Source organism: Lagenorhynchus albirostris, chromosome 10 (assembly GCF_949774975.1).
Source record: "Lagenorhynchus albirostris chromosome 10, mLagAlb1.1, whole genome shotgun sequence".
NCBI classification, from domain to species: domain Eukaryota; kingdom Metazoa; phylum Chordata; class Mammalia; order Artiodactyla; family Delphinidae; genus Lagenorhynchus; species Lagenorhynchus albirostris.
This window is the reverse complement of record NC_083104.1, coordinates 35,684,930-35,712,650: the sequence shown is the minus strand read 5'-3', so window position 1 is coordinate 35,712,650 and position 27,721 is coordinate 35,684,930. Positions and strand designations below refer to the sequence as shown.

The following is a 27,721-nucleotide window of genomic DNA, read 5'->3' as shown; positions in this document are numbered from 1 at the left end:
CCGTAGCTGAGCCCAGGGAGCAAGGGAGAAATAAGCTGTGGTCACGGGGGTGAGGGAACCAGCCCCACGTAGAGGCTGGAGCTCGGGCCTGCACAGCTTTCTAAGCGTGAGCAGAAGCTCCTGGACCAGCTGTCAAATACAGAGTCCGGCCCCAGAGGCAAGGCCCAGGAAACTGCATTTTCACAAGTCATGGGGAGGCAGTTCTGCACACTTGGAATTGAGGACTGCTGGGTCTGTGGTGCTGGGTGGGAGATTCTTGTTTTTCTTGAAGCCTGCAGCTCTGATGCCAACCTGAGAGCTTCATTCTCTCTTTCCCTCTGCTTCTCTGAGGTTGCTGGTTAAGAAGGCATGGGAAGGAACTGGAACAATAAGCAAGTGTCCTCCCTACCCCAGGAGACCTCGGACCACAGAGGTCAGACTATAAGGCAGCTCCCTAGACCCCTGGGGCCGGGCCAGCTGAGGCTGAGAGTTTCCACCTCTGGGCTGGAAGGCAGGTTGCAGGCGAACCTGGTGGTGCTTGGGAAGCAGCAGCAGCAGCTCAGAACCAACTGCGCCAACCTCCCTACTTCTCCCTCCACCCTTCTTCCTCTGAACCAGCACTGGCTGCATTCACATCAAAGAAAAAACATTTCAGGAGCCAATTCATTTTTCTCAAAACATATATTTATGACTCCTCTTGGTACATCTTTGAGCACCTCTGCCGGGATCTCAGGAATGTGTAGAACTCACTCCCACGCTGTACCCCACACCCCCCACTAGGACTTGGTGACCAGGCCCCGCACGGCTTGCGCGATGGCGTCCTTGTCAATGCCGAACATCTTGAGCAGCTCTGTTGGTTTCCCGCTTCTTGGCACATGGCTGACAGCCAGGCGAGTGACAGTGACGCCAGGCTCGCCCATTACTGCAGAGGCCACTGCCTCACCTATGCCACCTGGACAAAGGAAAGGAGGTGAGTCAGGTGATGCAGCCTCAGGTGAGCAGTGGGCGGGTCCCCAGAGCCCCTAGCTGCCCCCCGGGGCCCTGAATCAGTCTGAGTTTATTCCCTTTCCCAAGGATGGGGGGATGGCATATATACCAACCACCGTGCCCTATGCCTGTAGCCAGAGCAGACATCACCAATCACAGTACTTATTTTTTTCATAAGCCCAAATATGGCCTCTGAATCATATTTAACACCATCCTCTGGGCAGCTGTCATCAACCGACATCTGCACTTGATCTCAGGGTCTAAGCCCATCTATTCCCCCGGGGCCTGCTTTGGAGGAGAGAGTAGTGTGTATTTGTAGAGGATGGCTTTGTGAAAAACTCATTAAAGCCAGAAATTTGTGTTGCTTTCCCGGTTTGATTCTGCACAACATCCTTAACTTTCAGGTACTTCAGGGACATGACCACTGTGTGCTCTTAGCACGGCTGGAACCCTCTCGGGCTTCCTGGGTCAGGCAGGGATCCAAGGAGCCATTCCAGCCATTGAGTTCAAGGGTCCCCAGGCCAAGCCTGAGGTCTGTTAAGAGGCCAAGTCCCAGCTGCTCTGGGTTTCCTGGGCCGCAGCTACCCTCCTGGGGCTGGGATAAAGGAGGATGTCCAGCCCTATGCCCCCAGCCCTCCCAACCTGTGTGTCTCTGGCTCTCTCACCTTCATAGTAGTGGTCCTCCACGGTGACGATCCTGCCCTTGGTAGCACGGGCACTGTCGAGAATGAGCTTCTTGTCCAGGGGCTTGATGGTGAAAGGGTCCAACACGCGAATGTTGATCTTCTCTGTGAGGGGAGGAGAAGCAGGGCGGGCTGAGGGGAAGGAGCTGGGCGCCATGGGTCTGCCCTTTGGGGGCCTTTGATGGGCACCCTGCGAGGGGGCTTGTCACACAGCTGCCCACCCCCGATGGCTCGGCCACCTCCTCTGTTGATCTGTGATGCCCGTATCCTCCACACCCACCCCTCCACCTCGGAGCCTCCCTGGCCTAACAGGAGCAGCAGGTCTCAGGCAGGAAAAGGAGCGCCGCCTCTCTCCCCTCACGCCCTGGGCTGCAGTATCTTGGCCTTTGGACCGACTGTCAGGGAAAGCCAGAGGGACGGCCGCCTCCAGGGGTCCGCCCTGAGGTAAAGTGAGGGCATGTGGGGTGGTGGGGAGGGGAGCTGTGGCTACAGGCAGGACAGTGTCAGGTCAGGAGGATGGGTCAACCCTCCCCCTGGATCTCCAGCCCGTCTCGCTCCTGCTCTGGCCCTCCCCCCAGTTCCTCAGAGCTCTGTTCCTTCTGCCTGGGCCTCTTCGATACCCTCTTTGCTTATCAGTTCCTACTCACATCTGAGGTCATTTTCTTTTCTTTTTTTAAATTTATTTATTTTTGGCTGCATTGGGTCTTCGTTGCTGCACGCGGGCTTTCTCTAGTCACCGTGGCTTGTCTTGTTGCAGAGCACGGGCTCTAGGTGCGTGGGCTTCAGTAGTTGTGGCACATGGGCTCAGTAGTTGTGACTCCCAGGCTCTAGAGCGCAGGCTTGGTAGTTGTGGCGCATGGGCTTAGTTGCTCCGCGGCATGTGGGATCTTCCTGCACCAGGGCCTGAACCATGTCCCCTGCACTGGCAGGTGGATTCTTAACCACTGCGCCACCAGGGAAGCCCTGAGGTCATTTTCCTAAGGACACCCATGTCCACCCTCTCCTGGGTGCTCAGCACGGCTGAAATCTGTTGTGATTCTACTGCAGGGGAGGCTAATGCCTGTCTTCCCTACAGCTAACACTTGTGAGCTCGCAATGATAATAATAATGCCAGGTCACGTTTATTAAATCCTCAGGACAGCCCCGTGGCGAAGGTGATAGTACCTCCATCATGGATGGGGAAACAAGGCACAACGATGCTGAATAACAGACTTAATTAGCAGCCAGCTAAGTAGATTCAGGCTCCAGGGCCTCTGATCTGGCCACCATGCTGGGCACACAGTGAGTGCTCCAAGCCTGGCTTTTAGTAATATTCTCATCATTTAATTCGACGAGATTTTTCTTCACCCAAGACCGGGTCTGCAGTTAGCAGCCCATCTAAGACTATGTGGGTCCCACCCTCCTTACCTTTCTTTAGCAGGTCAGCAGCAGCCAAGGCCTCATGCAGGGTCACCCCAGCCCCGATCACAGTCACCTGGTCGTCCCTGCTCTTCAGGACCACCTGGGGGCAACATGGGGGCCAGTGAGGCTCAGAGTCTGGTAGACTGGGGTGGGTCCCGACCTCAGGCTCTCTCTGCGGGGTCTCATTGGGGCATAAACCACACTGACCTTGGCCTGTCCGATTTGGAAATCCTCGTTGTTGTTGTAGATGATGGCGTTTTCTGGGCGGCTGGTCCGGATGAAGCAGATGCCCTGGAATGAAACAGAATAACTGAGGATTTCAGGACGCAGGACTTCCAACCTTGAGGACTGGAGTCTTTCCTCTGCAGCACGTGCCTCTCCAAATATTCCTCCTGCGTGACAGCCAGCCCCAAGCCCCAGATGGAAGATAACTTCTCCATCAGGTAGACTGGCCTCCAAGGACTGCACCCCCCCCCCGCCCCCCACCCCAGAGTGCTGTGGCTCGCCCCCTGCCCTCAGAGGGACGAGAGCCATGTGAGACATTCCAGTCAATGGCAGCGTGGCTCTTGTTCAGGACTCAGTTCATTCCGTCTTGGAGAATTCAACTCAGGGAGGGCAGACAGGCATCAACTGCTGGATTGGCAGGGGCTGCCAGGATGCTCAGTGGTGAAAGAGAGCGGTGATCAATTAGCAATGTCTGCCACGCAGCAGGAAAGGTGGTGTGTATTTCATTTTTCCTGGTCTAACTCCTCCAAGCCACAACACCAGTGCAAGGTCAGGAGACACCACTCTGGGGCAGCAAATGATCAGCTCTGGGCCTGCATACTGGCCTCCCTGCCCGTCCCTTTAGGGAAGCGCTAGCTGCCAGCGAAGAAAGAACAGTTAAGTGACCTACCTTTCTATTGGCTGCTAATTCCACTGCCTTCTCTGTAGACACCCCATCGCTTGGGTAAAAGACGGTTGACATGGGGACAGACCGAAACATAGCCAGATCTTCCAGGGCCATCTGGGAGGGCCCATCTTCCCCTGGGGTGTGGGAAAGGATATGCTGAAGTAAGACCTCATGCGTGGAATGGAATCCTGGCCCCAAACCCTGTTTCAGAAGTCCGGGGACAGAATTTCGCGCCAAGCTGGCAGGCTATCCCCGGCAGTGTGACGTGCTAGCTCGGAAGTGTTTTCTGCCACCGTCATGGTTCGTCTGCTAAACTGCATTGTCGCTGTGTCCCAGAACATGGGCATCGGCAAGAATGGGGACCTGCCCTGGCCCCTGCTCAGGTAAACAGAATTTGGTGATTATGGGTGGGAAAACCTGGTTCTCCATTCCAGAGAAGAATCGACCTTTAAAAGGACAGAATTAATATAGTTCTCAGTAGAGAACTCACGGAACCTCCACAGGGAGCTCGTTTTCTTGCTAAAAGTCTGGATGATGCCTTAAAATTTATTGAGCAACCAGAATTAACAAATAAAGTGGACGGGGTTTGGATAGTGGGAGACAGTTCCGTTTATAAGGTATCCAGGTGTTCCTTCTGATGTCCAGGAGGAGAAAGGCATTAAGTACACATTTGAAGTATATAAAAAGAACAATTAATGTGAAAGTGATTTCTGATCTATTTAAAGCCTCCTCCTCCCCACCCCCCCCAAAAAAATTATGTATTTTTTGTTGTGGAGACTGTTGTTGACTTTAGATCTATGGATAATTATTTCTAAGCAAAGTACTTTTTTTTTTAAGCAAAGTACTTTTATTCCCCATTAATCTTAACTAGACTGTATCAGATACCATTTGTGAAACATTTCTTGCTGTAACTGCCTGAATGCCCATGAAGAATCAAGAATAGGTGACCAGCACGTGCCTAGGGTAGAATATCTACCAAGACAGCCCAAAGTGGCAGAGTCCCCTGGCAGCATGAGTTGAAACCAGAGCCTATAGAGCTAGGAGCTAGGCAGATGGGTCCAAAGGTCAGAAATAGATTATAAACAGAAGAGTTAGCATTCAGTTATTAAAATTACATCAAAAGAGGGACTGTGAATTACTTTATATCGCACTTTTGAAAAAAATTCTGTTCACTCAGACTAGGAGTCAATAAGTTGAAAACTCCAGGATACTCCACAGAGATAGTAAAGAGGCAGGTACGAGACTACCTTTTTGGTGGTTAAAGGAGAAGGTCTGAGACCTTAAAAAACTTTCTGATCTTCAGTGAGATTGCATGGGATGTTACAATGATAGAATAAGAATTGGCTGCTCTTTACAAAAAAGAATAACCTAATATCAAGCATAATGGCTAAAATTAAAAATTCAAAGAGGTGAAAATTGAGAATGAATATTGCTAGAAACCAAAATTAGTAAGTTAGAAACTAAACTTCACAGAATTAAAAAATGAAAATTAAAACATGTTTTACCCATCACTTTAGCAAAGATTTAGATTAAGTATCCAAAAAAAAAAATTAGCATTTTCTGCCTTATAAATTGGTACAACCTTTTTAGAGTGTAAGTTAGCAATATCAATTAAAATTCAAAGTATTCTGGGTTTGGACCCAGAACTTCCACTTCTAGAAATTAATCCTGAACAAAGAAATGGACCCAAGAGTACTTCTTGCAACTTTCTTTTTCAAACTTGGAAACAGCCCAAATGTTGATTAATAAGAAATAACTAACCAATATGTCTATAGAATGTAACATCTGCAGCAGTTAAAAAGAATGAAGTACTGACAGAAAAATGCCAAAAATTGCTAAGTAAAAGAAGCAAATTGTGTAAAGTACTCAAAATGTTTAATAAATGTGCATGTGTGGGAAAAAGCAAACAAATAAAATAAAATAAAAAGAACTCCGGGGACGTCACAGGTGTGACACCCGGCCGCAGCTCCTTACCGATGGACACGCCGCAGTGGGAGCCGCAGAGGTTGATGTTGCTCTCGGAGATGGCTGCCATGCGAATCTGGTCAAAGGCCCGCGTAAAGAAGGCTGCAAAGGTGCTGCAGAAGGGCACCGTCCTGTCACGTGTGGCACAGCCCACGGCGATGCTCACCTGGGGGCAGAGTGGGTGGTGTCAGCCCAGAGGAGGGAGAGGGTGGCCAGGGGGCCCAGGACCCCCAGGGCCACCTCTTGGGAGGTGAGGGTTCCGTCATCCTAGTAACTGTTAATTCTCCTCCTCCCATGCAAGTGATCCTGTGCGCCCACGGACTCCACAGTCTGTTTCCAAACTCCTTCAACTTGAAATCGTAATTTCACAAGTTCTCTTAAAATCACTCTCCTGGGGAACACTTTTCTAGCAAGAAAAGCCTTTCACAGAGCAGGCCAGTAAGCTTGAGCATGGATGGTCCATCCTTCCCAGGCCTCTGCAAGTCTCCTCCACCATCTGCCTGCCACCCCAAGGCCTCTGCAGAGACCAGCCCTCGCAAGCCCTCTGTATGCCCAGAGGCCCCAGGCCCCAAATGCTGGCCCAGAAGCACTGAGTGCAGGCACTGGTTCTAAATTGGCATCGCCTCCACAGCTCTGAAACCCACCAGCTGACAGGAGCCCTCCTTCCCCAGCCCCCCACCCCCCGGCCCCGGCCCCTCCAGCTGCCAAGGCTGGAAGCCAGGGACAACTTCAGGTTCAGGTGGAGGAAGAACTCTGGATGCAGCAGAGTCAGGTGGTCTCCAGGGGGAGGAAGCTCCCAGTTCCTAGAAGCCTGCAGGCCAGGCTGGGCTCCTCGGCCAGGATATTTTGAAAAACAGGACAAAACACTGTTCCTTATTTAACAACCATAGATCCTGACAAGGAGCTGTTAACCCAACTGTGTGCATGACAGGGGTCCACAAAGTTCTCTCATCTCTGTATTCCACAGGGTAGCAAGGGCCAAAGCCTCGTGCATAAAAGGGCCCAGCAGACTTTGGCTGCTAGTTCCAGCCTCCTGGCTGTGCCTGCCCTTCCGCCTGGAGCGCCCTTTACCCCCAGAGAAAGCCCCTCCACCACAACGACTGGCCTGCGTGCAGCATCCCCTGCTCAGCTCCCCCGTGTGCACTCACCCAGCCCTTAGGTGTCACAACACCCCTCCCCCACCAGTTACTGGAGGTCAAGGGTCAATGCTGGGTCCTAGCTGTTTCTGGGGCCTAGCAGGCACCTGGCACTGCCAAACACGGCTGCTCAAGGGAACAGGAGGGGTTCAGCCCTGCCCCTGCACCCCTCAGACCCCAGCTGCACCCACCATGTTCTGCTCAGCAATGTAGCACTCGATGAATTGGTCTGGGTGCTCCTTTTTGAAAAGTTCTGAGAAGGTGGAATTCTTGGTGTCCCCGTCCAGGGCGATGATGCGGTCGCTGGCGTGGCCCAGCTTGGCCAGGGCCTGCCCATAGGCCTTGCGGGTGGCTATCTGTAGGGAGGAGAGTGGGAAGGCTGAGCACCTCGGGGGGCATGTGGCCTGGAGCCCAGCTCAGCCTCTGGGCCATAGCTTCCACCAGGGAGGAAAAGGGTAAAACAGCAGAAAAAGGAAGCCCAGCAGCATATGGCCCTATGGAAACTTCTGTAAGGGTGCCAATAAGAACTTAAAACGATGAATGTCTTGGGTGCAGCCTCTTGTCTCCAGCCCGGCTATGAACCATCTGAGCTGGAAAAGATGTCCTAACAACCCCATTTCCCCAGCCCTGTGAAAGAGGCCTGTGAACGCGCCCCACTCTGCACGAGAATACACTGAGGGCCTGGGAGTCAGAAAGCCTGACTCAGGTGGCACTGATGGGTCCACAAGGGGTAGTGCCCAGAGCCGGGCAGGCCTGCCCTTTGCCTTTGCCTGGCCAGAAGTGGGGGAGTCCTGAGCGCAGGCCAAGGCCATGATGGACCGGGGCTGGGGGGGGACTCAGAAGCTGTCAGCTTTGATCCCAGTAGCTTGCTGTGTGACTATGGGCAAATCCCTTGCCCTCTCTGAGCCTCTCTGCATGTAAATAATTCCAGAGCTGGCTGACCCCATGAAAGAACTGGCAGGAGCAACATCTCAGGGTTCCTCCTCACCCAGAACTAATCTAATCTCTCTTCTCTTTCCCAGCCCCAGCCCTGGGGAACCAGAGAACCACCCTAGCCCAACCAGTCCAGAAAAGTGAGGCCCAACTGGGTACCTTGTCCCCAACTTTGTAGCTGGGTGGGGTGGGCATTCTGATGTTGGTAATGTCCACCGAGGGGGCGTCCTCCTGCGGGGGTTTTGCCAGGATCTTCTTTTTGCTCTGGATCTGGCTGTAGATTTCCTGGATGATCTGATCAGCCATGTTTTTGGGGAGGGGCTTCCCATGCCAAGACTCCTTATCTTCTATCCCTATGGGTACAACGTAGGAGGGCAGAGGGACAGGTAAGATGAAAGCTCCCAGAGGGCCAGGAAGCTGCTCGAGGGGGCCTAACCCTCCACACGTCAAGGGCAGGCCACCATGGGGGTCAGGGAAGGAGGACCATGGTGACCAGCACTCAACTGCAGGCCCCTGTTGAGTAGCAGCCCAGTCCCCCAGGAGCTCCCAGTGGGGAGGGGGCATGTGTGGTAGATGAATGTTGCTGGCATGCCACCCCATCCCATTCTCCTTGCATCACCTCCCCACCCCAAGCCTGCACAGCGTGGGGTCTGCTGTAGAAATCACACTCAGTTTGTTGCATAGGTTGGGAGAGGAAGCTGAGGCCTAGGGCGGGGGGAGCACCGCCAAGGTCACCTATGCATCAGTGAGCAGCAGACAGGGCTCTGTAAGCCCCCAGGTGCAACCCCTGTGTGGGGGGGCATCTTGCCGTGTGGGGACCAGTGAGACTTAATAACCCTCTCCTCTAAGGTCACCTCAGATGTCACCACAGCCTGGAGAAAGCCAAGAAGTAACCAAGCAGCCCCCAGGAGTTGAGGTTTCCAGATCCCACGTGGTGGTAACACCTGAGGAGTCAGCATCAGCGGCACTGAGGCCATGACTGTATCCCAGAGTCCTCTCCCAGAAGGTTCCAGAGCTGTGCACTTCTTCCCAGATACCAGTGAATATCCTCACTTACCTCAAGTCCACACAGGCAGAGGGGGACGTGACCCCTGGTGGGCAGGGGGAGAGCCGGGCACATGGCACAGTGAAGCCAGCCCAGAGCCTGCAGTTAGCCCTTTTAGTGCCAGACTCCCTGTATCCCTGGGCAAGTCCCTGGCCACTTCTAGCCCCATCTTCCCATTGTTACAATGGGCAAGGGCCATCCCAGCCCCAAGCAAGGGTCTGGAGCCTAGGTGCTAGGGAGGGGCTTATGTCTGCACGGCTCTCAGGCCAGGCACAGGAACCATCTTCCAGACGCTCCTGGGCTGCCCACCTGCACAGGCCTCTGGAATCACTTTTCCATTGCATGAGGGGTACCCTGCTTGCCTCCTAGGGAAGAATCTAGGTCTCCCCAGGATTTCCTGGGGCTCCCTGCATCAGCCCTTCGGCTCAGGGCAGACAACTGGAGCTGTCAAGGTCGCTCTGCAGATGCCAGGCAGGGAGTGTCCTCTCTCCTTACCCACAGTCCTTCCCAAGTCCTCCCTCTCCTCCTGCCTACACATGACCCCCAGTCGAGACCAGCCAAACCAGGCTCTAAATCCCAGCTCAGCCACGCTGCCCAGCAAGTCTCCTGCTCCCCCTTCCCTGGACTGGGTGCACTCTGCTGAGGAAGGAAGCGGCTGGCTCAACCCCAGGCACGGGCTCTCAGAGGCATATGCCTCCTAAACCACCCCCTCTTCAGTCAGCCGCAGGGCCCAGTCCCGGGGTGGTGGGTGGGAGGAGACTCGAGCATACAGACCTGTGATGCCTCGACCCTTGAAGGTCTTGGCAATGATGACCGTTGGCTGGTTCTTGACCTGCCCGAAGGCCTTGCACAGCTCCTCCACGCTGTGTCCATCTACGATGATGGCGTGCCAGCTGGGGACAGAAAGAGGGCGTGAGGGGCGAGGGCCCTGAGAAGGGCCCTGGGGAAAGGCCCTGCCCTCGCTGCACTGCACGGCTGCGATCTGCAAAAGAGCTGGAGGAGCTGGGGCGCCTCAAACCTGCCGGATTCCGATTTGCATTTAATTTTCTCTTTTCACATTGTTTTACTTCCTCTTGTTTGCCTTTGAACAGATTTTCCTCCTCTCTCCTAAGTAATGCAAAGCCTAGTTACTTACTGTCTTTCATTCCTGAGCTATTCATTTCCTACTGAAAGCTGCTTTTAGGACAATGCAGTGGGTTTGGAATCTACTGCTAGATTTTTGATGCATTTTTATTTAAGGGACACATCCGATCACTCCATAGATGGTGGACGTGGTGCCAGAAACTTGTATAAAATGAGTCATGTTGTCAAACATCCAGAGGAAGGAGCCCTTCTCTTTCAGGCAATCCCTTTTGGGACACTTTCTGGCAGATTAATAGTAACAGAAGTAGCAGCTCACACTTACTGAGTGCCCACTCTATGTAGGCACAGGGCTGAGCACATATTAACCCATTTAAACCTGTTGTTGGGCTTCCCTGGTGGCGCAGTGGTTAAGAATCCGCCTGCCAATGCAGGGGACACGGGTTCGCGCCCTGGTCCTGGAAGATCCCACATGCCGCGGAGCAGCTAAGCCCATGTGCCACAACTGCTGAGCCTGCGAGCCACAACTACTGAAGCCCGCGTGCCTAGAGCCCATGCTCCCAACAGGAGAAGCCACCGCAATGAGAAGCCCGCGCACCGCAACAAAGAGTAGCCCCCCGCTTGATGCAAGTAGAGAAAACCCATGCGCAGCAACGAACACCCAACGTAGCCAAACATAAATAAATAAAATAAATTAAAAAAAAGAATAAAAGCAAATTATTAAAAACAAACAAAAACCTGTTGTTGTCCCCATTTTATAGACATGTAAACTGACATACTGAAGGTGGAGTAATCTGCCCAAGGCCGCAAAGCAAGTTAAGTGATGAAGCCAGGACTTAAGGAATCTGGCTTCGTAGCCACAAGGTTATGGACACAGACCCAAGGATGCTGCCGGGGTTATACTCCAAGTCCCCAGCCCGATGTGGCCTTGAGGAGGTCTGTCCCTGAGGCATGTTGTGGCTGTTTCTTCCCCTGTCCAACAGAGAATCTTTCTTCTCTTCATTTTCTCCCTCTGTAAGGTCACTCAGAGATAACAGCCCTGTGTCCGCTGTGTGATCAGGTACTGCAACTCCAACTCGACTTTCCCTGGTCATCGGCTCATCTATGAAGGGTGGCCTTGAAGGCCCTGGGCCCTCAGAGCCCAACTGCAGAACTTGTATTTGGGGTAGGGGAGGGACATCAAGGTGAGGCCCTCTCTGGCTGACACCCGCCCAGATGGACCTCCCTGCTTTGTAACACGTGACTCTGAATTCACAACCATCCAAGGCCCATGGGGGAAATCTGGAAATCCTATCTCCCATTTCCCTATGAGAGGCCTGTTCCTCCTCCTGTCACAGGAGGTAACCAGTGGCCTGACGTACTGAGCGAGCCTGGTCCACACCGTGCACCTCCTGCCTCCTCACCCAAGAACAAGGTGAGGATGTGTGAGATCACATTATGTGGAAGCTCTGAGAGCCATCACACCACCCAACGTGCAAATAAAGGAACTTGCTCAGAGCTGGGCCTCAGCCCACAGATCCATGGCACTGGCCAGGGCGGCCACATGCCCTGTGAGTCAGACCCTGAAGGGAGGCCTTCTTTTGATGGGGCTTAACCTCTGGCTTCAGCCCCTGCATCTGCAAAGCTTTTGGCACAGAGGTATCCTTTGCTATGAGGGTGCTCAGGCCACAGCCTCGTACGTACCCGAAGGACTCGCAGCGCTTCTGGTAGACGTCCATCTGATGCTGCAGCGGGGTGGGGTCGCTCTGGCCCAGGCGGTTGATGTCAAGAATGGCGACGAGGTTGTCCAGCTTGTAGATGGCCGCAAAGGCCATGGCCTCCCACACGGAGCCCTCTGACAGCTCCCCATCTCCCAGCAGGCAGTAGACACGGTAGCTGTGGGGGGGTGGGGGTGGGGGGGTTAGAGACCGGCCCCCCTGCCTGGCCCACGTGCCCCTGGCCTTTCCCTCTGGGACGTGCAACAGCTGTGCCCACCCCAAGTCTGCACCCAGTGAGGAAGGGGCTGTGAAGGAAGCTGTCAGGAGCTCCAGAAAGTAGTACCAGCTGCCAAGAAACAGCTCCAGACAGCAGTGTGGAGTGGTTAGGGCATGAAGAAAATGGTGAGGTTCGCAGGGGCTGACTATCACGCTGGGCGGGAGGGCCTTGAGCCGCCCGCTGCCGGAGCGCACCCACTTCTCTCCACCCCACCGTGAACCAGGACTGCTGGGGGAGCCCTGGGACTCACTAAGTGGGCCAGAGAGACAGAGCACCTTTCTGCTCAGAGGAGCTGGGCCAGGGAGGCCATCTGTGATGCACCCTAGAGGGAGGCTTCAGGTGAAGATGAGCACGCACGAGGGGGCTTGAAGGCCGGGATCACGGTGTGGGCAGGTGCCTCGAAGGATGGTCTCCTCCCAAACTTCTCGGGCTGGTTCTTACCCAAGACTAGAGCTGGGCCTAGGCTTTCTCCACCCCAGGGGCTATCTCCTGCCCTCAAAACAGGCAGCCATGATTGTTCCAAAGGCAGTGTGACACGGTAAAAAGAGCAATAAGGTTGCGATAAATTACCCAGAAACAGAACCTTCCCTGGCTGGGGAGGGTGGAGCCAAGGGGTGAGGCTGGAGGCAGGGAGACCAGTTCAGGGACCTTGGCCCCAACCCCCAACCCCCCAACTCTGCTTAACACTGAGTAACCCTCTCAGAGAAGGTAAGTGCAGTTGTTATTCCCAAGAAAACATACAGACAAGGAAACAGGCTCAAAGGTGAAGGCACCTGCCTGAAGATCACGCAGTTGGGGAGCAGCTGAGCGAGGATTCAAACACAGGCCTGACTGCCCAGCCCAGACTGTCCACTCCCTGCTGACTAGGATCGCACACAGGGGGAGGGGCAGCAGGATGCCGAGACCCCCTTTCCCCCGCCCAGCGTCCAGATGCGTGACCCCAGGGAGCGAGGCTGGTGCCTGGACGGCTCGGAGGCATGCAGCCGCCCTGCTGCTGAGTGGGTTGGGCCTCCAGGCCTCCCTGCTGCAGGGCCAAGGCAGGGGGAGCTGAAGAGAGGCGGGGACGGCTGTGGTGCTGCCAGCATGACTCAGCACCCCTGCAGGCCTCCAGGTCAGGGAGGGCTCCTGCATCCTCCCCTTGCCACGCCAGGCCCGTACCTTCGCTTCTGCGGCCTCCAGCAGGCCAGGCCACTGGTTCCCCCACAAGGAGCAGAAGGTCCCACTCACAGAGGCTTATCTTAAGCTGGGTCTTGCAGGCTGCAAGGGGGGGCCCAAAGACACTGCAGGGGTGGGGTCTGGCACAGCAGCTCCCGAAAATGACCAGCCTGATGGGGCTAAGCCAGAGAAACCTGTAGGGAACTCGACTTCCCCAAAAAAGGATTCCAGGGAAGCAGACTGGCTGCCTTCCCAACCCCACACCCACTTCCAAGGAACCTGAACTGGGGCCAAGCGTGGAGTTCCAGCATAGCCTCAGACTCAAGTCAGGAAGGCGGTGTGGGGAGACACTGGGGGTGCTTGTGAACAGGAAAGGGGGCCCTGCAGAAGCCAGGGCTAACCCTGAGGCCGCATATTTCCTGAAGCTGTTAGATTCAGGGTAGGGCTACAAATGCCCACAGTCCTGAATTACCATGAAGAGAAGAGACCCTAACGAGAGGGCCAACATTTGCTGCAGGAGTTGGGAAACCACCTCAAATATCCAACAACAGATGACGGTCTAAACGTGTTACAGCATCCCCATAAAACAGAACAGTATCCAGTCATTAAACCTAGCTCTTGGACTTCCCTGGTGGCACAGTGGTTAAGAATCCGCCTGCCAATGCAGGGGACACGGGTTCCAGCCCTGGTCCGGGAAGATCCCACGTACCGCGGAGCAACTAAGCCCGTGCGCCACAACTATTGAGCCTGCGCTCTAGAGCCGGGAAGCCACAACTACTGAGCCCATGTGCCATAACTACTGAGCCCGAGTGCCACAACTACTGAAGCCCACGCACCTAGAGCGCGTGCTCTGCAACAAGAGAAGCCACCACAATGAGAAGCCCGCGCACCGCAACAAAGAGTAGTTCCCACTCGCCGCAACTAGAGAAAAGCCCACGCACAGCAATGAAGACCCAACACAGCCAAAACTAAAAATAAAATAAAAAAAACAAACACTAGCTCTTGACAGGGTGTGAGAAAGTGTTCAGATTTTTCTAAAAAGCATTGGGTAAAATTGTATAAATACTAGGATTATAAATCCATTAAGTTTTTTCTCACAATAACATGGAGGAAATAGGATACACTGTTAAGTGAGACTGAAATGGGGGAGAGGTGGTTAAGAATAAGGAAGAAGTTTGTTTCTTTTTTTTTTTTTTTGGCCACACCTCACAGTATGCAGGATCTTCATTCCCCGACCAGAGAGTGAACGCATGCCCCCTGCAGTGGAAGCTCAGTCTTAACTACTGGACCGCCAGGGAAGTCCCTCGTTTCTTTTTAATGCATTCCTGTATTTTAGATTAGTATGTATTTTATAATAAAAAAAAATATTTAAAAGAGAAATGGGGAATTCCCTGGAGGTCCAGTGGTTAGGACTCAGTGCTCTCGCTGCCGGGGCCCCAGGTTCGATCCCTGGTTGGGGAACTAAGATCCCATAAGCCATGTAGTGCAACAAAAAAAAAAAAGGAAAGAGAAATGGAAGAGACCCAATTGGATGTGGGCTCCCTGGCTGATGGCTGGACAGACCTGACTGGAGGCTGGATCCAGGACCTCTGGCAGCTGGCACAGCCTGGTAATTCCCTTAACCCCTCAGCCTTAGCCAACCCTGGCCACTGAGAACCCAGCTAAACGCTATCTCCCTACACTGGCTTTTCCCATTATGTTAGGGTCAGGAAACGACCCTTCACGAGGAATTATTTCAAGCAACTGTAGAGAATAATTAACTCACAGCTCTGGTTCTGTGCCAAATAAAATACTCTTAAACACACATCCCATTCTTTGTGACTTTCTTCACTGCATGGTGAATCACTTCTGGGTGTAGCTGAGCCTGGCCCCAGAGCCCAGCCCGGGAGGCTCTGCCGTCAGGTAACACTGGCCTGAGTCTGGAAGGCCTCGCAGCCCCAGCCCACCTCCTGGAGAGCTGTCTCAGGAGCTTGCCCTGCACACAGTAGGCGCTCACTGGGGTGGAGCATCCAGTCAGGCTCCCTGTAGCCACCTGCCGCCTGCAGGCCAGACTCCCTCGGCCTCTCCTCTGGGAAGCTTCCCGCCCACAGGGCTCCCCGAGCCTGCTGTGCTTCCCTCAGGCCCCTCAGAGCAGCCTGGGGACCCTGAATATGGACTCCAGATGCACACCCTGGGTTCACATCCTGCCTCCACCATAAGGCAAACACCTTACCTCGGTCTCCCCACCTGTGAGAGGGGCAGCTGTACGCACCTTATCACCTCATCAAGGTGAAACCCTATAAAGCACAGAGCACAGGGCCCTAAACGGTAAAGGAGTGAAGAAACCGCTCGGACAGCCTGCAGCCGACACGCCTCCCCTCCGCAACAGACGCCTGTCTGCAGGCCACAGCGGACGGCCTTGCAGCTGAAACCTGCCTCGAGGGCTTCTCTCCCAAGCTGCCTGGTGCTGCAGCAGCAAACCTCTCTGACCAGGCTGCTCACCCTCCACAGGCCACTCTCTCCAGGGTTCATCTCTTCCCTGGCTGACACGTAGGGGTCAGGGAGGCCCAGAAACACCCCCGGAACACCCCCTTTTCTCCTTTCCCGAGGTAAAGGCCAGTGGCTCCGGCCTGGGTTCTCGGCACCTAGTCAGGCATCGAGAGGTGGGCCCACCTAAGACTTCCAGGGTCCAGGTGCCAGGCTTGGGGGGAACACGGGAACTCATGAGCCAAAGCGCTCTGGCCAAAGAGCATGTGGCTCTGGACGCAAGCCTGGCCCTACCGGTCACTATCCAGGGACTCTGGGCAGGTCCCTTCACTCCTTTGAGCCTATTTCCTCATCTGAAAAGGGAGCTGGTCCTGGTACCAGCCTCATGCCACACATGCACGGTTAGTTACTCAGTTCCGACTCCGCCCTGGGCAGGCAAGGAGGTGCCTGGGGCCAGCGAGTAAAGCTGGACCACCAGGACCCCTCCCCAAACCATCGTGGGTGGGGATGGGGAGTGGGAGTGTTACCTGGCTTTGTCCAAGTATTTGCCGGTGTAGGCCATCCCACAAGCGGCCCCGAGGCCTTGGCCCAGGGAGCCCGTGGCCACGTCGGTGAAAGCTTGTTTCTGTCATGACAGAGGGCTACAGTTACCACAGGCAATGTTTCCCAGAAGTGCCTCCCAGGATTCTAGCCCTGTGGCCTTGGGAGCCTCGAAGCCACACCCCACCCATACCCGGGGTGCAGGCAGGTCTGCAGAAGGCAGAGTGTGACTTCTCATTATTCCCCTACAGCAGTAATTGTGGGTGTGGTTCAAATACCAGCTCGGCCCATAGGGAGCTGTGTGACCTCAGGCCACAGACTGAATCTCTTTGGGCCTTGGTTCCTTCACCTGTAAACAGAGCCCACATTATTCACCTCACACAGTGGTTGGGAGAATTCAAGACAAAACTGAAGTATTTGGCCCTAGTGGGTGCCCAGATGGGGCGTCACAGTTTCCATGGTAACCCCATGAACTCCAAACGTTTGCAGCGGCCCAAGGAGCACACCGAGCCCCTTCCGTGGGTGTCACCAGCATCCTGCTGTGACCCCCTTAGAGAATCCCTGGTGAACCTCTTCGCCCAAGCTGTGTCTAAGTGGCCAGGGAGGCCCAGCAGGGAAGGGAAGCCGGTGTTTGGTGCCTGGGGAGAGGCCCTCCCTGCAGTTGACCCAGAGTGCCCTGGGCTGGGGCCTTAAAAGTCTCACCCTTCAGCACAAGCTTGGGGTAAACAGCGTGCCCCCAAACCCCTGCTTCTTCCTTCCTTTAATGCCCTCCTCTGCCCTCCAACACCCTCAGCTCCTCAGTGGGTGCCCTGCCCCCTTCCCGCATGCCTTGAGAAACAGGAAGTGGAACCAGAGGCCTGGAGAGGCTCCTGGTGGGGTGCACTTACCGGGACAGGGTGCCCGTCCAAGTCAGAGCTGATCTTCCTCAGGTTCAGCAGCTCTGCCTCGGGCAGGAAGCCGGCTTCAGCCCAGACGGCATACAGGATGGGCGCTGCGTGGCCCTGTAGGGGATGGACGGTGGGGGGATGGGTCAGATGAGGAGCTGTTCCCGCCACGCCCCGAAACCCGGGGCCTGGCCAAACCGAACCTACCGGCCTGGGTATCCCTTTCAGGAAAGGAAGCAAGTGAAGGCTACCTTCCCTCCTTTCATCCCTCTCCAGCCCAAGGCTCCCACAGCCAAGGCGGAGCAGGCCCTAGGACAGGTGCAGGGGGAGCGCAGCTGTGAGGCCCGAGGCCAAAACCCCAGCAGGCAGCCGGCCGCCCTAATCCCTGGGTTCTGGCGTGTGAGTGGACCTGGACAGACTTCTAAGCTCTCATGCCTACCCCAGGAGACCAGAGGCCATGGAGCCAGGCCTGCGTACAGGTGGATTTCGGGGTTTCATGGCATAGTTTGTGGCTATGGTTCTCAAGCAGGGCGGCGGGGGGAGGTGGTCAGTGCGCCCCATCCCAAACCCTACTGCAGGGCACCACCACTCTTGCGGGCGCGAGCGTGGCCTGGGTACTGGCACAGCAGAGACGCGTGTAGAAAGCCACAAAGCTATACCCCCGACCTGGACTCCAGTCCTGCCCGTCAACACCAAACATGGGTGGAACACCCAGACCACTTCCATTATCCCCTACTAATTCGGTTGTTTATTCCCTAGCTTGGGGTTAAGTTTACCAGCTGGGTCAGCACAGAGCAAGACACCGAGGGAGGGGCCGGGCGGAGCAGGTGGAGAAGAGTGGTGAGGGGCTGGGTTCACACCAGGGAGGTAGGTCCCCTTCTCACCATTGCAGGGCCCACCCAGCCCCAGGTGAAGGACAGAGGGCTGGCCTCCTACCTTGGAGAGCACAAAGCGGTCGTTGTGAGGGTTCTGGGGATCCATGGCCTTGTAGCGCATGGTGTGGAAGAAGAGGACAGCCATGATCTCGGCGGCGCTGCAGCATGACGTGGGGTGGCTGTGGCCCAGGAGAGAGACAAACGCATGCATCACAGCCCTGAACCCCTGATCTACAGGGCTTATCTCACGCCCACAGACAGGGACCTGGGGGTGCAGGTCCCAAGGAGTCACGGGCTTGGCTCCTCCCTCCTGGGAGGGTTACCTGGGGTCTCAAGGAGGCACTGCTGGCAGCATGGGGGTTGCACCCTCCCAGGGGCCAACAGTCTAGACTCTCAGAGTCACGGTAATTGAAGAATTCTGGGGCTGGACTAGAGTAAGAAAGGAGGAGGGGTCCAGGAGACTGCGGTGGCCCCTCTATGAACAGTTAGCTAAGTCCCAGTGGGACTGCCCAGGACTCTGTCCACTTATCGGGGCAACTTGGCTTCCCAGGCCCCCAGGGGTGCTGGGCCTCCTACGGCCCTGGGCAGGGGCTAACGGACGAAGGCTCCCAGCAGCCTCCACCCGCAGGGTTGGTAGTCTGAAAACTGGGCCTTCGGGCTCTCCAAGAGCATCACTGGGCTACTCGGCAGGCTTTTAATGGGCATTCTGAGGGCTGGTATAGCCACCAGAAACCATGTTTCTGCACAGAATTTAAAAGGCAAAGCAATCGCTTATCTTCTACAAAGGCTACAATCCTGGAAAAAATAAATATTCCTTCTGCCTGAGACAGGCCTGGGGCGGTGGCTCAACGGGTCTCCCTTTTTCAGGCTCTTGTTCTATTTGCTGCACAGTTATTTGAATGGCTACTGGGCAAAGGACTTAACCAGGGAACGTACAAGGATTATGTCTTAGAGATGTGACTTATTCAGGTTTCTTAGGACCCACTTGATTGATTCAGCCCCAGCGCCCAGGAGTGGAGACTGGAGTTCCCTGCAGGACTGCTATGATTCCTGAAGCCCTCTGGTCCGCAGTTTGATTACAATGTCAGCCTCAGGGCACGTGCCTCCCAGCCGCTCCCTCCATGCAGCTCAGCCAGCTCAGCGCAGCCTTCTGCCGCTGCTCTGAGGCCCTTCACACTAAAACATGCCCACTGCCAAACCCAAGGGCACATGCACCACCTGGAGTTCAGTGGGCCTCCCTCCTCCCTGCCAGCCGGCTCCCACCACGGGTTAGGGGTGAGTCACTCCCAGAGCAGACACATTAGTAGAGAAATCCGGAACTGCCCATGCTGGTTTAGTACCCACATCCCCAGCACACAATCGTCTTATACTTAACCATTTCTACGAACTCCTGGTCATGGGGAAAGACACTAGACCTGAAAGAGGGAGGTGAGGAAATGTGAACGAGAAACCTTTCCCCGCCTGGCAGGAACCCAACTCCCTTGTCGCTAGCGCAGAATTCAGCTGGGGGACACCCCAGTCAACACCAGCCAGGCTGACCTCCTGCCCTTCCCCTCCTAGGGCAGCCCCATCCCTGAGGAACCCTCTTTCAAAAGTCATGACCCTGTTAGGAGAACAGCGGGGGAAGGATGTGGGTGGAGAGCAGGCCAAACTGCTCCAAGAGAAAGAAGGCAGACACGGACGGGAGCTTGGCCTGCCCTGCCCACCTGGCGGTTCCCAGGAAGGGGTTTCAGGGAGAAAGGGCTGTGACACAAGCACTTTCTGCACATGGTGGAGGTGTGCCTGGCCCAGGCAAAGCTGACGTGGTGGGAGGGAGGTCACCCACGAAGAGACACCAGAAGTTGAAAAGTAGTTGATTTGAACCATTCCTTGCGAGACCCATGGGGGTTGAGCCTATATTTCCTCCAAAGCCTGCATCCCGGACACACTACTAGCCCTACCTTCATACCTGCCAAATAAAAACATACGGAATAAGGGATCCTTGGGGGCCAGGTGTCTGCTCCACCGCACCCCAGAGCTTTCAGGGAACTCCCTCTGAGAGGTGTCCCAGGGTGGGGATATGGGCCACTCAGGCTGTTACTTCAGCACATGCTTCACCCTCCCTGAGGCTCAGCTTCCTCACTTGTAAATGGGGTGCTGTGTGGGGATGGCGGGGGGTCCATAAGACAATGAACTCAAAGTGCCCAGGTGACCATCGGCCACCACCATCTGCTGGAAGACCAGATGCCACACTTCTCAGGGCCTCCAACTCCTCATCTGCAGGCTGGGACCGCGACCCTCTGCGGACCACGGGGCAGGCAGGAGGGAAGAAATGAGCTGAGAATTGAGATGGGGCTCTGCAAACCGTAAACTGCTGAACACACAGGAGACAGTTACTTTTAGGTGCAATTTACTAGAGGAACTTCAGTGTACAGAGTCTGTGGTCTGAGGGCCTGAGATTCTCCTGTAACCCCAGCCTGCCCTGGGGGGACAACTGTGGGCGGGGGCCCACCCCAAGGTGCTGTACAGGACAAACCCATGAATGTATACTGGCAAGAGGCAGGGAGGGGTGTGGGCAAGGTGGGAGGCTGCAGGGAACTTTATCCACTAAGCAACTCTTTGTGACGCATGGGGGTTATAAGTTTGTTCCAAAACCTGTCCACTTACTCCTAATTAGTTCAATCTATGAAGGTGGTGCTGAGGCCTTACAGCTGGGCCTAGGTAAGTCTCCCAAAGTCCCCCCACCTCTGGGAGGACATTCTTCCAGATGTCCCCACCACCACCCTTCCCTTCAGCATTCACTCTGCTTGCTCACAGGTTTCCCTGCAGAAAAAGTGCAGAGAAGATCCCTCACCCCCTGGCTGGGCTCCTCTCCATTATCAACAGATAATGCTGCCAGCTGCTGGAAGATGGCCCTTCTCCCCCACTACACATGTCCTACACATGCCTCAAGGCCTCAGAAAATGAACCAGGGAGGCGAGCACTACAACAGCCTCTCACATGCTTAAAAATACAGAGAAAAATAACCTGTTATGAAGAAGAAATAAGTCCCTGAAGGAAAAAGTAAGAAATATGAGTTGAAAACCAACAGTTAAGGTCCAACCTAAAAAGTTAAAAAATATGGTGAGCTCAAAGACAGTAGAAAGATAAAAAATGGAAATTTATGAAATAGGAAGCAAATGTACAATTTTTAAAAATTGAAGTCAAGAGTTAGCTCTTCAAAAAAGAAAAAAAAGGGACTTCCCTGGTGGCACAGTGGTTAAGAATCTGCCTGTCAATGCAGGGGACACGGGTTCGAGCCCTGGTCCGGGAAGATCCCACATGCCACAGAGCAGCTACGCCTGTGCACCACAACTGCTGAGCCTGCGCTCAAGAGCCCGTGAGCCACAACTACTGAGCCCATGCACCCCAGAGCCCGTGCTCTGCAACAAGAGAAGCCACCGCAATGAGAACCCCGCGTACCGCAACGAAGAGTAGCCCCCGCTCGCCTCAACAAGAGAAAGCCCGCGCACAGCAACAAAGACCCAACACAGCCAAAAAGAAATAAAGAGGATATTTAATGACAATATATTCCTATAATGGAATACTATGCAACAACCTCGACAAGATCTCACAAATACAACACGTGAACAAAGCACACTGCTGACAGATCTCTACAGCAGGGAAGACCACACTGTTTATGAATTTATACAAACGTTATAAGACTATAAGGAAAACAATAAAATGCAAAACTCAGTGTATAGTTCTTTCTGGGGGGAACCCTCCTTCTGTGAGTAGGGAGAGACACCCAGCAGGTTCTAAAGCACTATAACGTCCTAGTTCTTAAGCCTGGAGGTAGGTACACCCAGGATAGTTATTTATAACATGTACGTCATTTGTATTCTTTTTTAGGTATGTATTAAAAAAAAAATACTCAGGGGACTTCCCTGGTGGCATTCTTAACTAGTGGTTAAGAATCCACCTGCCAATGCCGGGGACACGGGTTCGATCCCTGGTCTGGGAAGATCCCACATACTGCGGAGCAACTAAGCCTGTACGCCACAACTACTGAGCCTGTGCTCTGGAGCCTTCAAGCCACAGCTACTGAAGCCCGCGCGCCTAGAGCCCGTTCTCTGCAACAAGAGAAGCCACCACAGTGAGAAGCCCACGCACCACAACAAAGAGTAGCTCCCACTCACCGCAACCAGAGAAAGCCCGTGCGCAGCAATGAAGACCCAACCCAGCCAAAAATAAATAAATAAAATAAATAAATTTATATATTAAAAAATAAACATTAAAAAAGAAAATACTCAGGCAAGAGAATCTCAGGATGCCAGGACACAAGCCATCCTTGTTCTTCCTGTTCCTAGAACCACCTGGGCTGGCTCCTGTCTGGAAAGACTGCCTCCACACCTCAGACTGTGAAGAAACAGAGCTATGCCCCACACCACTCCCTCCGAGAAGCCCTCCCTGACCTCACTATCTAAAATACCTTCTTCAAGACCTCCCTGGCGGTCCACCGGTTAAGACTCTGCGCTTCCACTGCAGTGGGCTTGTGTTTAATCCTTGGTCGGGGAACTAAGATCCCGCAAACTGCATTAAAAAAAGAAACAAATAAACCTTTTTCCCCTCACTCATACTTGCCGCCAACTGACACTATGTGGCTATTTGTTGCCTGTCTATCCTAGGTGCAACTCCAGCTCCAGGAGGGCAGGGAGTTTGAGTCTTTTCACTGTTGTAGCCTCGGGTCTGAAGAGCATCTGGAACAAAGAGTGCACACATAAATGATGTATCCTGGCTCCAAGACTCTAGGGATGTCACCTCTCTGAGCCTCAGTTTCCTCAATGTAAAATGGAGAGAGTAGCAGAATCTGACTGAATGAGGTAGTATTTGTGTGTAAAGAGCTTGACACAGTGCATAGGAAAACGGCAACTGCTCAGTAAATATCAGCTCTAAAAATACCAGATACGAAGTCGAACCTCCTTCTCATTTTGAGGATGGGACCACTAAGGTCCACAGAAGGGGGAAGTACCTTGCCCAGGGTCACACAGTCTACCATCAGAAGAGCTAGGAGAAAAGCAAAATGCTAAGAGAAAGTGAAGAATGGATAAACAAAATGGTATATCCAAACAATGGACTATTCAGCAATAAAAAGAAATGTACTTTTTTGCTGAATGTACTATTCAGAAATGTACATGTACAAATGTACATGAATCTAAAGTACATTCAGAAATGTACTTTATTGCTGAATGTACTATTCAGCAATAAAAAGTACTAATTCATGCTACAACATGACCTTCCAAATATTGTGCTCAGTGAAAAAAGCCAGACCCCCAAAGACCTCATTCTGTAGGATTCCATTTATATGAAATATCCATTAGAGTTAAAAGGGGAAGTGGTAAATTCACTAAAACTTATTGTAAGTCACTGTCAATATACTAAATTTACTAAAAGCCACTGGACCATACACTAAGAATGTTATGATATGAAAATTATACCTCACTAGAGCTATAACAGGATGATCTTTAAAAGGAAGAAGGTGCTCAGAGCCCAGCAGAGGAAATACCTGAGCAGCCACACTCCCTTACCCAGTTGTGCAGCCCTCAGAGATTACAGCCAGGCCACGGGTGAGACTGACTTCTGAGCACAAGGCCAAACAGTGCGGGCCCCCGCCAGCTAGACCCACATGCTGGGGCGACCGCCAGCTCCCACCAGCCCACCCCATGGAGTGGACTTCACCTCACTGTTCAGGGCAGGAACACAGAGTCTGCCTAAGGACCCAGCGTCCAGGGCTGGTAGCTGTTGTCTGTGGCAATAAGGGAGTTCCTGATTTTGTGAGACTGGGCTCTAGTGACAACAGGCCTCTGCCTAAAGAGGCAAAGTCAAGGGGAGTCAGAGCTGGTGGTCCAGGGGCCACAGTGTGATCAGCTCATGGGAAGACAGGAGAACATCTCAGACCCTAGCCAGGTGGCTGCACCAGGTTCCCAGCTTCAGGAAGCACTGCCCATCAGCCCTGCTGAGTTCAGAGGCAAAGAACAGGGTCATTGCGGGACAGCCGGGTGTCCTCACACAGAGTTGGGAAATGCTGCTGCTGGGGTAATCTCAACGGGCTTGCTCTTGCCTCAGTCAGGGCCAGGCTGGGGTGAAGACAGCCAGAATGGAGAAGCAGGCCCAGGCAGCAGTTTTCTGCCCAGAGAGAGCACTCAAAGCCTCTCAGAGCACCAGAACTGGGTAGCAGGGAGGGATGTACTTCCAGCCACTTCAAGGTCACGTGAATCCCCCAGGACATGAAACCCACAACAGGAGGTGGCAGGACCCCAGAGCTTGCTCATTCTGGTCCCCCAGCCCCACCCCGGAGAAACCCAGTTCAAAAACCACCTATCTGTGAACTTCTCCTTTAGAGATGGGGAAACTGAGGCCCTGGGATGGGAAGGGTCTTTCTGACAAGGGCACAGCCAGTCGGAACACAGCCAGGGTTAGATTTGTCTCCCTGTGCCCACCAGCCAGGCCTGGCCAGACCTTACGTTCCTGAGTATCCACCCCAACACTCTGGGTCAGAGTCCCGGGGACGTCTAGGCACAGCCTGCACCGCCAGACCCGGGCCTGACTCTGACGGCGTCCTCAGATGACACTCAGCACTGTTTGGATAATGCCAGTCTAGCCCGCTTGCTGAGAACTCAGAAATCTCCACCATGAGCCTCAGCAGGAAGGGCCCCTCTGACAAGGCCATCAAGTCTTATCTTTTAAAGCCTGGATGAGCTGGACCCTTGCCACGGCTGCCACAGCTCCCCCAGCACGCGGAGCGAGGGGCAGGTGACCTGGAGAAGCTGTGGGTGTTGCCACAAGGAGCCCTCTGTGCAGGCTCTGTCCCTCAGCTCCTCGGACACAGAGGCCAGTGTCCTCACTTCCCGGGCCTGGTGACGTCCACTGTCACTTGGTCAGTGATGGCACAGGAAGGGGAAAGCTACCGAGATATCAGGACTTCACCGAATCCTGAACACCATGGCCTGGTCCTCACTGATCCAATGTCAGTCCAGCCTCCACAGTGACCATGAAAAGACCTTGGCCTAAGTGCTGTTTCACCACCGGGGTGTAAGCTCCCCCAGAAAGGAGACAACCTGACAGGATGGTCACTTTGGCCGCGACTGCACAGAGCCGGGGCCTCAAAGCTGAGCCTTCACTTGATGGACCGCACCCATTGCTGTGAGGGAATAGCCGGCCTCAAAACCAACATCTGGAGACCTGTTCAAGTCTTCCTTTACTGTTTTTTTTTGTGTGTGTGTGCACACAGAGCTCTTGGCACATGCCTTTCAAAATCTCTTGTGAAAGAGGTAGTAATAGTAATGTTACTTCCTTCTGAAAAATTAAGTTTTTTCTAAGTATTTCTTTTTTTGGGGGGGGCCTTGCAGCATGTTTTTTCCTAAGTATTTCTTTCCTGCACTTTTTACGCATGCTTAAAACGAACAGGAATCACTGTATCTTGCACTTTTTCTTTTTGTAAATGGACACTTTGAGTTCAGTGAGTTCCTCCCTAAGGCATTACAGTGTAAACCTGGGTGTAACTTAGTTGCCAATCCAGTATCTTTTCCCCATAGAAATCAGTTTAACTATCTAACAAAGACCCAGGAGACCCATTGGACACCCTCTCCCTTTGGGAGCCCCCCTCCCCCAACTGTAAATGTTATTTCATTTCTTTCCAAGTGCCTTCAAACTGACTGAGATCCCTTATCACTGTGCCTTATCTTCCCCTTTCTAGTTTCTCTCCATTTTCTGGCCTGGTGCTGCCTGCCTGCCCAAGAAGTCTTCTTGGTTAACGGGAGCCCCTCACTGGACAGCATGGGACAGCTACCAATGACCAGCTTGGGCAAGTCACTCAACACACTAGCCTCACTTTCCTCATCTATAAAATGTGATATGACAGCATCTGTCTCATAGGGTTATTCTCAGAATCCATAAGATAATATTAGCAATAAAGGATGCTCTGTGTCACACCAGGGATACTTATTGACCACTCAAGATCCCTGTAATTGTCTACAGGTTTTATCTAGACCTGTAAGATGCTCGGAAGTGTAACACTATTTTGTGTCCCCCCAGCTAGACCGTCAGGAATCTAGCTAGAGAGCTCCTAGCATACAGCAGGGCTCAACAAGGTTCTGCAGGGCAAATGATCCCCTAAAGTGGTCAAGGGAAGGGGATCCAGTAGTACTCACCAAGCAATATAGGTGTGCAGACCTACTGTGTGCCAGGCAGGGGAGAGGGCACCAAGAGTAAGCCAGGTCCCTGCCTGGCCAAGGGGTACCCCACATGATCAGGTATCAGCCAGAAGCAAGAAGACTTGGCTGGGAAGGTTTCTGGAAACCATTCCCCAGCCAGACTTCAAAATCATTTCATGAACCCATCACATGCTGTCTGGGCAGCCTCATGCCCCGCCCCAAAGGGCTGGAATCCTGAAAACCACTCAGTGTGTAGGCGCTACTACTGTTCCCATTTTACAGAGCGGCGAAACAGGCTCTGAAGCGACTCAGTAGCTGACCCTCTCAACTACCCCACCTGATGCCTCCAGCTGCAAAGTGGCCAGTTATCATTACTGTCCCTTGCAACTGGCCATCTTCAGAGAAGGCTCCTTGGGATGGGCAACAGCCTTTCTCCATCTTCTGAGCCATTAGGGCTGTCGGGAAAGAACGCTGGGGGATGGGCCTCTGACTTGAGGAAAGTGCACCTGGAGGCTGGCCCTGTATGTTCACCCCAAGGCCCTGGGGCTTGGTTCTTGGTTCTCTTAACCTTCCAAGTCTCCCCTCCTCCACCCCATCCCCTCCTCCTGCCCCCACCCCAGAGGAGATCTTAGACCTTCCCTCCACAAGGGATGCCAGGGCTCTGCATCCACGTGGCCACCTTCCTCCTCACTCTCCACTCCTGGAGTCTCAGCACCCCTGCTCCAAAGCCAAGAGTGGCAGGAATGTGACTCTGAACAGGAATGTGAGGTGGAGAAGGGGACAGGTAGTTTGAGGTAGGGACAAGGCCGGGGCCCCCAGGCTCGTCTGCAAGATGAGGGATTAAAACAGGCGCTCTCGAGTTGGGCAGCACGGGTTCAAATTCCAGATCTCGCCGCGTGCGACCTCGGGCAACTGACAAATTCGGAGCTTCAGTTTCCTCACATGTGGGTGGAACGTTACCAGTTACCAGGGAGGAAAGGGTCCTGGGGCCGCGCGTGCCGAGGGTACGGTACAGGGCTTGTCTCTCGGCGAGTGGGCACTAATGGTGGCCTTCCAGGCACGGCCGGCGAGGGGCCTCCGCAGTGCGTAGCCGCGCGTCCCCTGCGCCTTTGAGCAGCGGGGAATGAGGGGCCGAGCCGGCCTGAGGCCTGCTGGGAGCCGGGCCCCAGCGGGCGGAAGCCGGGTCGAGCGCGGGCGCGGCGTAAGGCTCCTCCGGCGCTGACCTGCGAGGCGCGCGCTCCGCCATGTGACCGCGCCCCCGGCCGCCTCCCTCGTGGTGGCACCGTGCAGCGCGACACGGAGCCGGCGTGCCTGCGGCCCCGGCGCCCTCGCCCTGCGCCCTCACTCACCCCGAGCCGGCCGCCGTGGTGGCCTGGATGGAACTGATGCGCAGGCGGTTGGCTGTGTCCTTCAGGGCCTGCAGCTTCTGCTGGTCTGGCTTATGGTAGGCCTCCATGGCGCGGCCGGGCGAACGGGCGGGTGGGGAGGCCGAGGACGCGGAGACGCAGCGCAGCGTAGCTGCCGGCAACTGCTAAGGCCGGACGCAGCGCTGGGG

The 27,721-nt window shown here is 54.2% G+C and overlaps 1 protein-coding gene and 1 pseudogene across 1 annotated transcript; one reads left to right on the top strand and one right to left on the bottom strand.

The window, feature by feature from the left end:
• Positions 1-641: 641 nt before the first annotated feature.
• On the bottom strand, positions 642-27,721 carry TKT (transketolase). The gene is made up of 14 exons (XM_060161588.1): positions 27,516-27,721; positions 18,057-18,174; positions 17,124-17,237; positions 16,224-16,321; positions 11,785-11,976; positions 9,796-9,914; positions 8,136-8,329; positions 7,235-7,399; positions 5,917-6,073; positions 3,946-4,076; positions 3,258-3,341; positions 3,057-3,150; positions 1,632-1,754; positions 642-931 (listed from the first exon to the last, which is right to left on the bottom strand). Exons 1-14 carry the CDS (start codon positions 27,620-27,622, stop codon positions 756-758), a joined length of 1,872 nt encoding a protein of 623 aa, XP_060017571.1. The 5' UTR covers positions 27,623-27,721; the 3' UTR covers positions 642-755.
• LOC132526920 (dihydrofolate reductase-like) lies at positions 3,988-4,638 on the top strand (annotated as a pseudogene).